Source organism: Rattus norvegicus, chromosome 5 (assembly GCF_021556685.1).
Source record: "Rattus norvegicus strain SHRSP/BbbUtx chromosome 5, alternate assembly SHRSP_T2T, whole genome shotgun sequence".
Lineage (NCBI taxonomy): Eukaryota > Metazoa > Chordata > Mammalia > Rodentia > Muridae > Rattus > Rattus norvegicus.
This window is the reverse complement of record NC_141538.1, coordinates 6,647,506-6,666,501: the sequence shown is the minus strand read 5'-3', so window position 1 is coordinate 6,666,501 and position 18,996 is coordinate 6,647,506. Positions and strand designations below refer to the sequence as shown.

At 36.5% G+C, this 18,996-nt stretch overlaps 1 protein-coding gene across 1 annotated transcript in view; it reads left to right on the top strand.

Annotated features, from left to right (window-relative positions):
• The first annotated feature begins 4,174 nt into the window (after window positions 1–4,174).
• Window positions 4,175–18,996, top strand: part of Pi15 (peptidase inhibitor 15) — a 28,134-nt gene continuing 13,312 nt past the window's right edge. Inside the window, 2 exon segments of the mRNA NM_001106917.1 lie at window positions 4,175–4,222; window positions 4,772–5,079. Of these exon segments, the coding sequence (NP_001100387.1) occupies window positions 4,807–5,079 (273 nt within the window). The 5' untranslated portion in view covers window positions 4,175–4,222; window positions 4,772–4,806.

Below are 18,996 nucleotides of genomic sequence, written 5' to 3'. Positions count from 1 at the left end.
AAAGTCTGTAGTTATAAACAACAGTCAGGAAGGCTGTGTACCTAATTCATAGCTACACCTGGGTTTATTAACTCAGTAGCTTTAACAGAAAAGGAAAATGGTTATGTGTAATTGTGGCATAAAATATGGTGAGCTAGAAAAATAAAAAATGATGATCATAGAAAATTAGATTAAGAATGTCTTGGTTTTCATTTTCAGGGGTCTTTTTAAGGCAGGTAAGATACTTAAATTTAACTCTGTGGACAATAGAGACCCAATAGCAAGTTACATGTAGATGAATAAAAAAAGATCTTTAGTCAATATTCTCTAGAGAGATAGAATTCATAAGATATATGAAGGGGTTGATCAGTCAACTGACTAAGCAAACTGGAGGGGGATATTCAATTACATGACTTTAAACCTGTAAAACATGGAAGGGGATGGTATAATTTTCAGTCCACAGTTGAAGGTGCAAGGACATGGAGGAGAGAGTTAATTAGGAGTACTAAAACACAAAGGCTGGAGCAACAGTAGTTCTGAAATGTGTGTAATAGAAGAATACTGTGCATATTTTAGCAGATTGAATGGTGACCCGCCACTTACTCTGAGAGTGAAATTTCCTCACTCAGCCTCCAGCTCACATACAAATAACATATGAACATACCATCATTCACATAGCACAAGGCTTGATTCTTCTAATTACATATGGACCAGGTGGCCTTAGTGCCACTAAAATATTGAAAATAATTAATTGGTTGATTGAGAATAAGTATATCTTCTTAATTCTTAAATATTGACAATAATTAATTGGTTGATTGAGAATAAGTATATCTTCTTAATTCTTAAATAAGTCAGTTTGAAGCCCAAAGTAACGATCAAAGATAGCATGGAATGAGGAAGACCAGAGTCAGAAATATCAGTTATAAACTGGCTGAACTAATACAAAAAAAAGGGTACTAATTTGTATGGCATGCTCTAATGGATTTGTGAGTGAATGGGGCTTATATAGCAATTAGAAATCTTCTGATTTCTATGTAACATGCTACTTCCTGATTCATCACATGTTATATAATAGCAATTAACTTGTTTTATTATCTTAAAAAACTTATGTGCACACTTAGATTGTCTTTGAGAATGTCTTTATGAGCAGGTAAATGCATCTTTCCATTATTTGCTCAGTGAGTATGCATATGGCTGAGTCTTTACAGTTCTACAAACAAAGGAGTCTAGCTAGTACTTCCCACATTTTAATGTGCATGTCAACCAACTGAAAAGCCTGGAAATTGTAAGGTTCACATTTAGAAGGTTTTAGATGATGCCTTAAATCCTGCATTTCTAATTTGCTCCCTGGGGAAGGTCAATGTCATGAGGTTATAAAACAGATTTTGAATAGGGAAACAGAAAGAAAGTGGATAAAGTCATGTACTGGGTGCACAGATACATTCATATACACCTTTTATCAAGTAACTGTGCCAATCGGGTCCACCAGTTTTATTTTTAGAATCCCAACTATTTTCTCCCAGGTTCCAACATGCTTCTGATTATCTACGTATTTCTTGTCACTGTGTAAGTTCATTCCACTTCTGTCTCTGTTGGCAAACAGTTTTCTAAAGGCTTCAGAACACATCACTGGTCCTTTTTAATAAGAGCTCAGTAACGAACCACCTCAATGTTAGCTGTTCATTAATAGTTCTCTTACTGACAACTTGGATGCATGCCTCTTAATTTTGCAAGTATTTTAAAATTAAAATCACTTCCAAAGTATTTCAAGTACTTCTGGCAAAATGTCTGCTTGGAAGCAGAATTCACAACTCTCCTCCCACAGGTCTTTTCTCTTATAATTCTGTAGGCTTGTGGGTTCCTTAATAGTCAAAAATTCCATAGTAAAATCCATGTGTGTTGAAAGACATTTGAAATCATCGACATTCCTCAGGGTCTCAGCATGAAGCAATTATCAGCTTTACCTCTGTGCAACTGGGCTCTAATCAGTAACCTTCCACTATTTAGGTTCAGTTAAAATAATCCTTTCTTTTCTCCGCCTCCATCCTTTAGTTCCATCTGAGACGAAATCCATTTATGGTTTGGAAACATTTCACAAAGTTCATATTTTCATCTTTCTGGAACTTTCCCAAGCCATACTCCAAGATATAGACAATACCTCTTTGTATACATGGCAAGTAAGATAATTGCGAGTGCATTGGGTGGTTGGTTATTGTGAAACTTTAAGAATAAAACACCAGCTGTCCTGGAGAAAGAGAGGCTCATGTTTGCTGTCTAGGCACTGAAATCCCTTTCGCTCTCCATACTGGGGCTAAGCGTAGCTTAGCTTTGCTATGTAGAAAACCTAGAGAAACATCGGTTGGCATTAATTTCTTCAAATGGTTGAGAAACAGAGATTCAGGAATCTTTGCTATCACATACTTGAGATCCATTCAGGTACCATCAGGACTTTCAGAAGGATAGCCTTACTGGATAGCTCCAGCTGAAATCTTGAAGCAACCAAACTCATGAATGCTTTCCACTTGGTCTACTGTTTCCTGCTGCTACCAACCACTCACCTTCTGTACTTGATGTGCTATTATTGACTTTTTAGTTTCAGGTCTGCTAAAATGACTTCACTTTAGTTATGACTTCAACCTTCAACAAAACCTGAACGCTGATACTTACCCTTGCTGCCTCATCACCGTTCACTTAGATGCACTTCAGACTCAGATCATTAACCTCCCTCCTCAGGAATCTCCTTAAGGCTGCCTCAACAAAGGGTGCATATGTTTTCCCAAAGGGGATAACATTTGAAATGTAAATAAAAACCCAATAAAAAAGAAATGTAAAAAAATAGAATATCCATTTTAAAAAGAGAAAAAAATTTACCCACAAAGAGTTAAAGGTTTGCACTGGGCCACGCAAATTGAGAGTGATCTGACTGGGAACAAAACCTAGGAGATTTACTTTCCAGTCCAGTATGCCACATGCTCACTGGTTTGATGGCTGTGAATTCACACGATGCTTATCCTGCAGAAACATGCAGAGGACAGTTCCATTAGCAGGCTGAACATATTCTGTTAATGTTTTCCAGAACACAAAGAATACTTATTCTGACTGGTTACAAATGGTCCAGATTTTCTTAATGAGAAAATGACCCATAACATTTCAGGGGATCTTTTCATTACAGATTACAGTAGTATTTGCACTCTTTTTCTGCCTATGCCAGATGTGCATTTTGTTTCGGTGGCATCTTCTTAATAAGTTCTTTTTGGCTGCTGCTGCTACTGCATGATCCTTAACGGTCTCCATTGTATTGTGTAATATTCTGATGGGGAAATTCAGCTGTTCCTTGCTTAAAATTTCATCTATATGCTACTAAACCTGAAACAGATGGTATCTTGGCTTCTGTCATTTGCTGTGAGTTTCATTTCAAATTTTATACAAGGTAGGTAGAAAGCAGGTAATTTGCTGACTATATTGCTTTAGAGAAAGAAAAAGTGAGTGAAGATGGAATGAGAAGAGAATAAAAATATATATTATAGGAATAGAAACACATGAAGACAGGGAGCACAGCCACTAGAGCATGTATTATCCTAACATCATATGCTATCATTTGGTTACTACTGACTTGCCTGGCATTCTCCTGAATCATATTTGTGGCTACCCAGATTAACTGTGTGAGTCGATCTCTTGATTTAGTATCAGCCTGCTTTTTTCAGCTCCTATGTGATTTGCTGCCATCTAAAAATGTACTGCTTGTTACTCTGGCATCTGTGTTTTCAAGAATCCACAGTCTTTTAATTGTCTTTTGCTTCTTTCTTTCCCTTGCCTTTTTGGAATGGTAGCCAGAAGCTAAAGCACAGTAAGAAAGAAAAAAATCAAGCACTCACAGAAGCTCAGAGAAAAGGGTTGGGGTGTCTCACAGTTTGTGCTTTGTAAGCTGTGGGTGTGACTCAATTTCCTCACAGCCACATAAAAAGGTTGCCACCCAATCACTGTTTTTTTCTTTCTGTCCCAAACCCCTCCCCTTGGACTTTGGCTGAGAGACCCTAGGAGAGCCTGCCCTTTCTGGACTTTGCAAACTGACATATAAAAGCTGTTAGTTGCTCCTGTAGCCAGCAGCATTCAAACCTTACAGGCTTTTGCACTCTCAGAGCTTGTAACAATCATACTCCTCTTAGAAGAGTTCATGCTACAACATAACAAAGAAACTTACCTTGTTGGAGGAGCAGTGTATTCATTTTGGCATTGTGCAGAGGTAAGCTACTTGGATCAACTAGATTTTATTGCATGAATTATTTTAAAGCAGTTTATGTCTTTTTTCCTTAGCAGTGAGACTGGATTACTGCACTACCCAATGTGTTGTCACTCGGTATACAGAAGGTCTGGGACAGATTATCAGCATATTTGCCATGGCTACCTGTATTTGTCTTCATTCTCAGGGACAGTTTGGGTTGCTAAAGATTCCTGGCTAGAAACAGGCATTGTAGTAATGTGTCTTACAGTTCGGGCATTTGGGGTAAAGGTTTCCCATTCATTACAGACTGAATGTTCATGTTCTTTCTTTTCTTTTAACTCTAAACAGTTCCTTTTAAAAGGTGTGACTCATAGTACACCCAGATGAGTAGAAACTACATTAGGTCCTCTTTCAGGCAACGATTTTGTGGATTTGGGCAGAATGCCCATCCATACAATTCTCCTGAGTTGACATTGTAAATTCATACCCTATGGCTCTTTTCTGATTGTTTATATGTTTATTGTTTGGTTGCTTTTGTAAAGACTAACTCTATACTGTTCTGCTTTAAAGCAAAGCAAACCTGGAGGACTTCTCCATCCCTGAAAATGGTAATGATCTCTGCAGTCAACCTTGTGATCCTTTTGTCCCTTCTCTGTGAAGCACGCACTATCGTCTTACTAAATTTCACTGACTCATCTCTGCCAGCCAATAACTTCTCTGATATTGAAGCCACCCTCAGCGTACCAGTACTGTCTGTGGATATCCCCAAAGCCAGGCGGAAGCGCTACATTTCTCAGAATGACATGATCGCCATTCTTGATTACCATAATCAAGTTCGGGGCAAAGTGTTCCCACCAGCAGCAAACATGGAATATATGGTAAGAGGAATTCTTCCTTTCTTGAATTCTGAGTGAGATTTTCTTTGCATGCTAGAAAGATCTAAATGGACCATAGAGACTGTTTGCCAAGGGATACAGTGTACGTGTTTGAACAACCTAGGAAAGGTTTTTAATGTATCTTATAATGTTAAATCATGTTCTTTCATGGACTAATGTATGTGAAACAGACAGGGTAGGAGGATCTATATAGATTTTCTTCTGTGAGTTTCATATCCATAAGGCTGACTGCTCACATTTGGAAAATCATCTTTCAGAGCAGAATTCATGAGGTATTTTTTTGTTTGTTTGTTTGTTTTCTGAACCTAAAAGTCATATTTATCAACTAAAATGGTTCTTGAGAATAATTTTTGAAATTAAAGGTTTCATGTGCATGATTTATTCCTGGCTAGGTGTCTTTCCCCTTTCTTGCATAAAGCTGTCACCCACACTAATCTATCTGTATCATGAGAGGACATGCTGACTCTTGTGATTCAAGGCTATGTTGTTCAGATAAGAGTGAAGCTAGGGCACTTACACATGGTTCCAATTTATCATGAACATGTTCTTTGCTTGCTCTTAAAAATAGACTATATTCAAATCATTTTACTCAGAAAGCAAAAGTATTAAATTGGTATTAAAAGGAACGAGTCTTGCTAAACTCTATTTTTGGTTTAGAAATCATACGAAGTTACGGTTTAATGTTCTGCACTTAACGAGATCACAATGTTGAGTATGTTTGATGCAATGAAGATCACCAATGTATATCAGCTTCTAGAACCATCTACCTTTTCTAAATAGGCTTTTTGTTCTTGACTAATTGCAGGTGTTAACATCACGTGGAAAATAGATTAATTACATTAATCTAAATGGGTCATACTCTAAGTCATGGTTGTTAAAATGCCACCGTTAAGATTGTAGATACTGGAACCCAAATGTGTTCAAACTCTAGTCTGTCCTTTTAAGTGGCATGAGCTTTTTACCTAATGTGTTCCATTCTTATGTTCTCTGTGATAAGGATAAAGTTAGTGTCTGTTATAAGAGACTGTTGTAAGAAATATATGAATTAAGGGCTAGAGAAATAAGTCCAAAACTCACAATATATAATCACTCACTAAGCATTGAACTTACTTGAAAAGGACCCAGTAAGAACTTACTCAAGATCTAAAAACAGAGACAGTTGCTTACATGCAGGAGAGATACAGTTATACATGGAGGAGCAAATATATTTCAAAATCTACTGTGGTTGTGAAAGAAGAAAGTGTAATACCTAGAATACAAGGCCAGGGAGGACTTTCTGACTATGACCACACTGATACAAAATCTCAGACAAAGGCCAAACTGCTGAGCCAGCTTTGGTAGTAAGTTCATCTTGGTTTAGATCATGACTGTGCCACTCATTATGCAGTCAGACAAGTTACTTGGTGGCTCTAAGACACAATTGCCTATGTCTTTCCTTATGTTGGGAATAACAATGTACACAATAATCGATCAAAGAAAAAAGAATGGAATAATGCAATTCACTATGATAGTGATATTGAGGGCAAAGAGGCTACCAAGAGTGCAAGCATAAATAGGTACAAAACTGTAGAAATCAGTAGAAAACTTTCACTTGTTTTCTTATTACATCAGCCTTTATCAAGGATTAAGTCACTCCATGTGCATTTATTTATTTGCTGCTATGTGCCAGAGCCTTGCTAATTGTTTCCACTGATGATCTCATTTGATAGCCCACATTCTCCATCTGAAGTTGAGATTTTGATCAAAATTTTCCAAATGAAATCACATATACCTAGGGGTATTGACAATTAAACTAAAACACTGTGCCCCCAAAATTGTATTGTCCAGATTAACAATGGGTGACATCTCTTTATTTCTTATATCTATCATATGTTCTCTGAAGGAAACTTCTGAGGATATACATATATATTAATCACCTCCATAAGAATTCCAGAAGAGATCATAAATTATTATCATTCTGTCTATGATTCTATCATTGTTTTCTGTTCAGGTATCAAATCCCTCTATCTAATTTATTTTTGTAACAACCATGAAGAGTGTTAATTATATGGTATATATTTACAAATCTTCTTTAATTAAAAAAAGTAATGAAAATTCATAGCCAAGACAGTATACTTTAAAAGCAAAACCAGGATATTTGAAAATCTGAAAAATCTAAATAGTCACCATTTACTTAACATCTACTATATCCAGATACTATTCTGAGCATCTAAGATATATCATGAACAAAACCAACAGACATCAACCCCTCAAGCAGCGAATCAAATAAATGGATCAATTAGAGCAGGCTAGAAATTGGTGAGGTCATGAAGCTAATGCTTGGGGTGAGGATTCAGCACACACTGGGGTTGTTGGAGAGTTTGGCCTGGGGACAGGGACAGATGGAAGAGAATTCCTACTAAAAATGAGGGAGATCTGGAGAAAAGAGAAGGACAAAGGGCCAGAGAAAGAAAAAACTAACAAGTTAAGAGAGAAATAATCCTCACTTTTTTTGATTCTATAGTTCAGTCCATTATTAGAAATGCTTTGAGTGAGCCTCCTGTGATGGCACTCAGTGGCAGGCATACATTAACAAGCAGCTTATGGGCTAGAGCAGGTACACTGAGTGACTATGTTTGAAGTTCTATGAAAATTAGGGATCTCCGTGGGACAGTGTTATCTTTATTGTAACAGACTCAACACTGATTTGAATTGGCATCAGTTTGAGTGCTAGGTCACTTCTTAACCTGTACAGTTCCTAACCTGCACCCCAGAAATTCCGGGCATGCTTATTACACTACTTAACACATACTTGGGCTCTGAGTCATGAGCTGTATGTTTAAATTATCCTCTCCTCTTTTCTGCTACTCTGGAGAGCTTCATAGAACATGAATTAAGGTCAAGGACTTTCTCTAATTGTACTAGACTACCTTGTAGTTCCACTAGTCTACAATGCTCTGAGCCTTTTGTGTAGTCCCTACCCCTACCCCCACCCCAACCCCCCATGCATTATCTTCTTCTTAACCAATTCATTTATCCTAACCTTCAAGATTCTTGTATTGGAATAGCAGTTCCTTTAAAAACATTTTTCATATGCAGTCATGTGCACCCATCCTTCATTGACCTTCTATGCTCTCCATTCCTTTCATGTCTATTGCATTGTTCTCATCACAACCAAACTTGACAAATTGTCATCTGTGCACTTATTGTTAACTCTCTAACTGTAGGGCTACAGGCTGCTAAGATATTTGTTATTCATTTTTGTCTCTATATTTCTTGAAAGTCTTTGTGACTAGACAGTGAGCACCTATTACTTATTGCATTTAGACAAAACCCTAATGAATTGTCATGTTTTTATACAGCACCAATTTTGTTACCATCATGATATTTCATCCCACTCACTTGAAATATTTAAGATATTCTTTAGAATATTATATTCTTCAAGTATTTATTCTAGAAAGTATTAAATCAAAGGAAATGAGAAATTTGAGCACCAGGGGTTTTTTTTTATAAAGTTTTAATAAAATGGTTGCATAGTATTTTATATAATATATGTGACTTAAAACATACATTGTGTGCAATACTTAGTTTCCTAAAACAGGATCTTTTCACATAAGTAACAGTACAGATAGAGTATAAAATGGGCAGGTGAGGCCTAAGCACTGCTGGCTCCCACTTTAATTAGATTCTTGACTAACTTCCAGGGTGCTTTGGACACCAGCTGCTTTTCATTCTTCCTAAGGGTAGTTTAAACCATGACTCTAAACCACAAAGCACATTAGTGTCTTAGAATAAAAATTATCCTTCAAAGAATGAATTTGCAAAACTTCAAACAAATTCAGTTTGTAGGATGTTCTTTGACTCAGAGCAATGGAATAAATTAATTTTAAAAGAATTGAAGCTCTTCATGGAGGAAGAAATTCAAAGATAGAAATTGTTGTCTTTAAAGTATGAACAGTGCAGTAAAAAAAACAAATAGGGGGTAAAACCAGTAATATAACTCATTATAATGCTCTGCCATATGTGGTTGATGTAATAAATGCAAAACAGGCCACAGTTGGAGATAGAAGTGGAAATCTCATACATGATGAAGACCTCTATAGAGGAGGAACATGTGACACTGATACTCTGCAAGAGGCACATAATGGCTGTGATAGAATGCAAAGCAAAGGAAGTCCTGGACAATGAGCAGTGATCAACTATCCTCCAGACAGGCTTGCCAGGAGGTTCAGAAAACACCTGATAAGAAAGGAATCTGGAAGATTGTGACATTTGAAATCAAGGGCAGAAGGGGACCTTAGGATGTGTCTTCAGCACATATGAGGAGGTTGCCACTATGCAGTGACTGCTGGGGAATAGTACTAGATTTTTAAAGAAAAGGTAAAGAATATTTGCAGCTCCTGTGTACCCAGGGAGAAGCGGAAGGAAATAGCTGAATTGCTGCCTACTCAGTAGGCATCTTCAAAGAATGACAATCATGGCAGACAAACAGGTAAAGGATGACATGATAGCAATTCTAGAAATGAGCTGGAGAAATAACGGTATCTCTGGAAATCCCAATCACTTTATTCATCATATGAATTATTATATTTGTTTGGTGCCAACGCATATGAGGTTCTCTGTGTCAACATACAAGGTTTTCTGTGTTCTTCTTAAAAAAGAAAAGATACCTATTAACAAATAGTAGTAAGTAATAAAGTAACAGCATGACTCAGTGAATGAATGAGGTAATTAATCCATCCTTAGTTAGGGTGAGGCCACAATTTTGGCCTCAAATGATTATTTGTGACTTAAGAATAAAGAAAATGCTAATTTAGTTTATCTGGGCTATATGTAAAAGAGAATGTGGGCAATTTGAATTACTATTTTTTTCTTTCTTTGGCACTTGACTAAACATTATTTTCAGTTCTGAGGCTGAAAAATTACTGAACTCAAGGATAACCTGGGCACTGCCATGGATTTTAGACCAACCAGAGATACGCAAAACATTCTTTCTCAAGAACATTATAGGATCTATCATTGCCATTCTTTGTTAATGAAGTCAGGTTTTATGCCCAAAGACACATTTCTTGTTTGGGAAGGACAACAATTGATTTTATTGGAAATACAGCAAATTTGCTGTGTCTTATCTAACTCTTCGATATGCATTTTTATGACTGTGAAAACTGCTGCTAGGAAGTAATGGACTGAGCAAGCTGACTGACAGAAAAGCACTTGGCAATCCTGCTCTTCTGCATGGGTGCTTGAGTGCTTTGGCTTCTAGTGGAGACCAGACACATTTTGTAGGTGCTTTCTTTGCAGATACACTGTGCTGTGGGTTACTTGTACACAGATGAAGGTACTCATTCCTGGAACTGTATGTCCTTCTTCTGTTCTACTTTTTCACGTTTCAAGACAAGAACATTTTCTCATAAGAGATTATAAAGTTAAAGATTATAACAAATACACAGAAACACACAAACATGTACACTTGCACACATGCACACATACTAGCTTTATGAAAAAGGATTTCTTTGTGGAGCCCTAGCTGCCCTGGAACTCACTCTGTAGGCCAGGTTGGCCTCAAACAAAAAGATCTACCTGCTTCTGCCTCCTGAGTGCTGGGACTAAAGAAGTGCACCACCACTGCCAGGACTCATGATAAAAATGTTTACGTTACATGATTCAGAATAACATCATTAGGGAACAGGAAGAATACGTATGGGTCACATATGGGTCAGCTAGTGAGTGCTGCAATCTTGGTGGCAAACTATATTTGGCCCCATACTTTTAAGTAAAAATAACTTTGGGTTTCTGTTGAGGGATATAGAACCTAGTGTCACATCTTATCTCAAAGTTAATATTTAAGAAATAAGTGGGTTTTTGCCTAGAGTATGTGACTATGATGAGGAGATGGGCACGTCTTTTAATATTCAGTTTCTCACTTCACAGTGCTGATTCATTAGCCAGTCTCTTAGCTGGACAAGGCACTGTGCTACATGCTGAAGCAGAGGAACTACAGAACACTTTGAGATCACAGGAGAAGACCTATCCCAGGCATAGCCTGAAGTACAGAATGGTGCAAGTTTCCAAAAGTGATCCTACTAGATATTAGCCCATATATGCTATACAGATGAGAGATAAGGACAGGGGGACAAACAGGTCAGTATAGAAGGCTTCCATAAGACACAGGGTGGCACGTTGAAGACATAGAAACTCTGATTAGATTTAATGTTTAGAGTAAAATATTACAAGGTTGAAATTGGAAGAAATTTGATTGAATTTTGTATTAAGATCAGGAGAAGTTTTAGAAGTTTTAGCTGGGAAATTTTCAATCATATTTGAATTTTAGAAAGGTTACTTTGGTCACAGGATGAGGGCCTGGAAAGAAGCAAGGGTGGAGACAGGATGCCCAGTCACTGGCTGTCATGACAGTCTGAATAAGAGATAATTGAAATTTGAAATATGTGTAAGAAGGTATAGAAAAATGATTCATATGAAGGACTTAATGAATGGAACATTCAGAAGTTTGTCTCTGTCTTTGACGGGGACTGGTGAGTTACTTCAAGTATGAGAACATAAAAGGAAAAGCAAAATTTAGGAAGCCAAGAAGTGGCAGGGGATTATTGTCTAGTGAATATGGCTATAGAGATTGAAAAGAAAATAGTATGTGGGAAGGTGAACTCTTTCACTGAAGAAAAGGTGGTTTGTGAATATGCTTTGTCTGTTAAAAGAGAACTTTCTCCCAAAGTCAGGAGGAGCAGTGACATGAGACTGAATTGAAGATTTTGTCTATAGAAAATGTTTGCAAGAATATACCACCCTAAACCTAGTCTGCTTGAAGGACTTAGATAGGGTGAAGTTATTCTGCTCACTTGAGATAAGGCATTTTCTAAACAAAAATCAAAGGCCTCCTGAAAATAAACAAACCTCTAGTCTGCCTATCTGGTATCTTGAATGTAATATATGTGAAAACTGTATCAGAAACAGTCTCTGGGCAGTCAATGTTTATGAACTTGATTGTCTCTGAGAAGTTTTGAAGGAGGTATTGGGGGAGGGGTGAGCAAGATAAAAACTAAGATCTTAAAAAGTGAAGAAAAAAATGGTATAGATGCATCCTGAACTAATGTCTGGTAGTTGGGATCTGAGTTGTGAGTACTAACATGCTATATTATTCATAGCATTACAAATCAAATAACAAACATTTTAACAGAAATGTGGTAGAATTTCCTATATGTTGATTTTAGAAATAGCTTATCATGAAGTCTCTTAAATTCCACAGTAATCAATACCATCAAAGATTTTACTTAAGGACACAATAGTTTCCACTAAAAAATCATACTTGATTTTTAAAACATGAACATTTCACCAACTATGTCTATGCACATCCTTTAGAAATCTTTTTCAGAAGGCATCAGGTAGTCAAACAGCTAAATTCTGAGGAGTGGGCAATGCAAGATGTGAGATTTGTGTTCTTATCTCAGAATAATTTTACAATCAAGAAATCCATTTTAGCATTGTGACATTAGAGATATATACACAATACATGAAGAGCATAAATTCTCTGAGTCTTTGAACATGTTGATAAAAATTACTTATTTGGCAGCAAATATGTTTCAAACATCAGTGCAGTACAGCCCACTACACTAGAGTTCAGTGTGTTATAGTACATGTTTCCCTTTCTCTGTTCATCTCTCCTGTTCTTGGGCTCATCTGCAGAGCAAATTTCCCTAAATGCTCTTCATCTTAGAATATCAGAGAAGATAAAAAACAAATTTAAAAGTGGTGAATAAAATTATTCTTTTACTCTCTATGCTTGAAATATAATATCGGCAAAGTGCCTTATAATACTGTTAAACATCTTTGAATATCTGCTAAGATAAAATACATAACTAGGACATTAACCCTGGAATCCCAGACATCAAGCTTTTTCTTTAACAATCAGCCCTTTAAATGATACATGGATGCATAAATTTGTTGCCCTTTCTACAGTTGCCAACACAGACTCTGAAAAAAGGTTCTACTAAGATATTTGTTTTTTTTTTTAGAAACATGGAAAACCAAGTATATGATTCAGAAAATTCAAAATCAAGGTGCACTCCTTGCCAAGGCACACGCGTGCACAAGAACAGTCATTATGCCATCTTGAGAACTTGAAACTATGTAGAAAAAAATGGCACTTCCTGTTTGTCCTTTGTAAAATTGGGTTCTAAAAGGGTGTGTTCTATTGTAAGTGAGATGCTTCCCAAAGACCTGCCTTGACCAATGAAGGATAAGGGTGCTATATTAACGTTCTTAGTATGAATGGCAGATTTTATAGACACATTCTGCTGATGCGCATTTTCATAATCAGAGTTGAATGAAGATCAACTATGTGTTTTAAAAGAATGTTTGATTAAAACAGACTGCCATGATTTTTTCAATTTATTATCTTTAAGATTTTGAAATGGATATAAAGAAAAATATATCTGTGTTAACATAGTGGAAATAATAATAACCATGTATTTTATGAATCATAAATGCTGGGAATGACCAAGTTCCCATCCCCCAAATGCAAATCCCATTGTGATGGTGCACACTTGTAATTCAGCTTACAGGAGTTGGTGGCTAAAACGTACGTCCTGAGTTCCATACTGAGATCCGGCCTCAAGAAATAAAGCAATCTCTATAAGTCAATGGCCACCAATTCCTAATGTCTTCATGTACTGTATCCTTACAGTCCTGTCTCTCTAAATAGTTTAATATACAAAGCATAGTGTTGCTTATTTTTAGGACTGGGGGTGCTGTTGTAATCCATTTATTTTACCTGCTTCCTTCTATTTTTACAAGAAAGCATCATTTGAATATAGTTTAATTCATCTAGTCAATAACCTGAATCATCCTTCTGAGGGCCTGTTTTTTTTTCTCTGTTCCCACTTATTCCCCTCCCCAGCTTAACCAGGGCTCATTGCTGATCTCCTGGATAGTTTAGCAATATATCTTACCTGCTTATTTCAGTATCCTTCAATGGCCATTTCATAACCATTCCTGTTTAGTAAAAGTAAGCCCAACAATTTTAAGACAAAAATTCATTTGCTAATGCCCATGAAGTGTGTTGATGTTTTGGTTGCCCTCCAGGCAATTATTTTGTTTGTCATCCCTTAATTTGTTTAGGACTTCTGCAAATCAGCCCTCTTTCCCGAATCTAACAGAAAAGATCACCTTAGTTATTAAAATCAAAAGTAAAACATCTCATGTATGAAATGTCAAAAAACTAGAGTATGTATGAAATGCCCATGTTAATATCCAAAAAATAAAGATCAACAAAATAGTCCATGCATGTCTTCTATATTCTTGCTATGATGGTACCCATGTCAATATCCAGCTCATAAATCTCTCTAAAATGTTAATGTGATATTATTATTTCTAGCACTTTGTCTTTTAAGATGATTGCAATGTACATAATAGCTTTTCCACAGTTGACTATAATGTTCTAAACTATTCTTATTTCTACCTTAATTTGCACTTTAATTTATTGCTTTATTTTTACAGAGAGGTCTTTTTATGAATGTAGCATATTTAAAAAGAGCATATTTACTTAATGTCTACTTCTTGAAAGTTAATATTTAAGTTCTATTTCTAAACGTAATACATTTATTTTTTTGTTTGTGTTTCACTTGACTTGGTAATTATCCTTCCTATATATTTAAGAAACTAATATAAGTCAAGAAATAAAGATTTAATATCATCTTAAATTTTACAATACTAGAAAAATGAGAGAAAAAATGTTATAGAAACAAAACCAAATTTTATATACCTTTTTAATTTACCAGACATTTTTTAATTTTCAACTTAAAATCACAAATGGCAGTAATGATTTTTCTATATACTTTACACTTACACCAAAATACAAGACTATATATTATTGTGAAAAGTCATAGTCTTCTAATTACTGCAAACATTAGCAAAAGCTGTAAGCACAGGTTCTTTACCTGAAATTATTCATCCTTCAAATTTTGTCCTTGTACATATTTACTTACTTTATTATTTCAAAATTTAAAGAAAATATTTTCAAACAACTCTAACTATAATATCAAGTTTAGAGTTACCTTCCCAAATTCCATTGTTTCTTATTAGCCAGAAATTCTGGCTGGGACATAAGTAGACAGTCACTTGTGACATTTTGTCCCATGATCATGTCTGTTAGCATACTAAAGATCTCAAAACAGGACCCTTGGTATGACAGAGTCTTATTTGTATTGTATTAATACTATCTAATTTTTCTGCTGGGCTATATAAGATGAAAATTTTCTCCCATGAAGCAACATTTTTTAAGTCCATTTGTGTCTCTGGGTCAAGCTCAAAAGATTTCTGAACTTGGTGAAGATCCTGCATTCTTCTCATTTTCCTCAGGGCCAAAACTCTGCCAGATAAGATGACCTGAGTTTGAACGCTAGGTCTGTTTGTGTCTTAGGCTCAATATTTCAGTTACATGTGATTTATAATCAATACAGCTTAGCTCAAGCTATCACTAAATTTATTGATAAACAAAAAACCAGTGGTAATTATTTTAATTCAAAGCTCAGTATTTGCTTATGTTTAACTCAATAGCTATTAACTAGACTAGAAAAAAATAAACACTTGTAACCATAGGGCAGACCTACACATGTATACATGATTTACACCACTTTAAGCTATTTTAAGTTTATAAATGATCTAATTAATCATATAATTTCTATTTCCAGTTTTCTATAACTTTTTGTATAAACATTCACAATGCTCTTAATTTTTATCTCAATCATTAAGAAATATTGAAGGGTTTACAAGTAGGTTAACTGTGACAGTGTCTAATCAGATGGTCAGGATATTTGAAAAAATGTTTTTCTAATAAAAGATGCTATTTGGCATATTGATACTGATGTGATGGAAACAAGGACATGTCTGTGCTTGCATTTGTTTCTTCTATTGATATAGCAATGGGGAACAATTAAACCTATTTTAAATTATATATTTACAATTTAATGTACTATTATATTATATTATAGTATATAGCAGGTCATAATATAATTCTGTTATTATATTCTAAAATATATACCAGAAATACTAGGTATATGGCCAATCCAGAATCTTAAACCACATGCCTATGGAATTTGGAACCCCTTTCTTATAACTGCTGTAAGCTATTAAGTTCGTTCATGAGGTTAACCTGGCACCATACATTCTAACATAGAGCATCCATATTGGAAGAAGATCACATAGGACCATTCCTTACAGGCTATAAAATTTTGTTAAAATTTCATTATTTTCTTTGTTTTTTTAATTTTACTTTTCTTGGATATTTTATGTATTTACATTTCAAATGTTATCTCCTTTCTCCCCTCTCCTATACCCCATAAGCTCTCCCCCTGCTTCTATGAGAATGCCCCACTCCCACCCATTCACTCCTATTTCAATGCACTGGCAGTGGCCTACAATGGGGAAATGAGCACTCACAGGATCAAGGGCTTTTCCTTCTATTGATGCTGGACAAAGCCATCCACTGCTACATATGTGGCTGGAGTCATGAGTCCCCACCCTATGTACTCATTGATTGGGGGAGCTCTTTGGGAGCTCTTGTAGGGTCTGGTTGGTTGATACTGTTGTTTTTCTTATGTGCTGAAACCCCTTCAGCTCCTACAGTCTTCAATTCCTCTATTGGGGTCCCCTTGCTTGGTACAATGTTTAGCTACAAGTATTCTCATTAGGGCTCTGGCATAACCTCTTAGGGAACACCCATATCTGGCTCCTGACAGCAAGCACTTCTGGGTAGCAGCAATAGTGACTGGGTTTGGCTGCATATGGAATGGATCACCAGGTGGGGCAGTCTCTGGATGACCTTTTCTTCAGTCCCAGCTCCCCTCTTTTTTTTTCTTTTTTTCATCTTTATTGACTTGGGTATTTCTTATTTACATTTTGATTGTTATTCCCTTTCCTGGTTTCCAGGCCAACATCTCCCTAAACCCTCCCCCTCCCCTTCTCTATGGGTGTTCTCCTTCCAATCCTCACCACATTACCGGCCTCCCCCCAACAATCACGTTCTCTGGGGGTTCACTCTTGGCAGGACCAAGGGCTTCCCCTTCCACTGGTGCTCTTACTAGGCTATTCATTGCTATGTATACAGTTGCAGTCCAGGGTCAGTCCATGTATAGTCTATGGGTAGTGGCTTAGTCCCTGGAAGCTCTTGTTGGTTGGCTTTGTTGTTCATATGGGGTCTCAAGCCCCTTCAAATTCTTTCAGTCCTAACTCTGATTCCTTCAACAGGGGTCCTGTTCTCAGTTCAGTGGTTTAATAATGGCAATCGCCTATGTATGTGCTCTATTCTGGTTGTGTCTCTCAGGAGAGATCTATATCAGCTTCCTGTCAGCCTGCACTTCTTTGGTTCATCCATCTTATCTAGTTTGGTGGCTGTATATGTATGGGCCACATGTGGGGCAGCCTCTGAATGGGTGTTCCTTCTCCTCTGTTTTAAACTTTGCTTCCCTATTCCCTCCCAAGGGTATTCTTGTTCCCCTTTTAAAGAAGGAATGAAGCATTCGCATTTTGGTCATCCTTCTTGAGTTTCATGTGTTCTGTACAACTAGGGAAATTCGAGCATTTAGGCTAATATCCACTTATCAATGAGTGCATACCATGTGTATTTTTCTGTGATTGGGTTACCTCACTCAACCAAAAAGAGCCCAGGTCCAGATGGGTTCAGTGCAGAATTATATCAGACCTTAATAGAAGACTTCATACCAATACTATCCAAACTATTCCACAAAATTGAAACAGATGGAGCACTACCGAATTCCTTCTATGAAGCCACAATTACTCTTATACCTAAACCACACAAAGACCCAACAAAGAAAGAGAACTTCAGACCAATTTCCCTTATGAATATCGACACAAAAATACTAAATTAAATTCTTGCAAACCGAATCCAAAAGCACATCAAAACAATCCTCCAGCATGATCAAGTAGGTTTCATCCCAGGCATGCAGGGATGGTTTAATATACAGAAAACCATCAACGTAATCCACTTTATAAACAACTTGAAAGATAAAAACCACATTATCATTTCATTAGATGCTGAGAAAGCATTTTACAAAATTCAACTCCCCTTCATGATAAAAGTCCTGGAAAGAATAGGAATTCAAAGCCCATACCTAAACATAGTAAAAGCCATATGCAGCAAACCAGTAGCTAATATTAAACTAAATAGAAAAACTTGAAGCAATCCCTCTAAAATCAGGGGCTAGACAAGGCTGCCCACTCTCTCCCTACTTATTCAATATAGTTCTTAAAGTCTTAGCCAGAGCAATCAGACAACAAAAGGAGATCAAAGGGATACAGATTAGAAAAGAAGTCAAAATATCACTATTTCCAGCTCCAGTCTTAGTCCCTGTGTTTTCTCCCATGAGTAATTTTTCGCGTTTCTAAGAGGGAATAAATAATCAACACTTTGGTTTTTCTTCTTCATGAGCTTCATGTAGTTTGTGAATTACATCTTGGGTATTCCAAGGTTTGGGCTAATATCCACTTATCAGTGAGTGCATACCATGTATATTCTTTTGTGACCGGGTTACATCATTCAGCATGATATTTTCTAGTTCTATCCATTTGCCTAAGAATTTCATTCAGTCATTATGTTAATGTACCACATTATATTTGTCCATTCCTCTGTTGAAGGACATCTGGGTTCTTTCCAGCATCTGGCTATTATAAATAAGGCTGCTGTGAACATAGTGGAGCATGTGTCTTTGTTATATGTTGGGGCATCTTTGGGTATATGCCCAGGAATGGTATAGCTGAGTCCTCAGGTCCTACATCTAATTTTCTGAAGAAGCACCAGACTGATTCTAGAATGGTTGTACCAGCTTGCAATCCCACTAACAATAAAGGAGTGTTTCTCTTTCTCTGCATCCTTGCCAGCATCTATTGTTA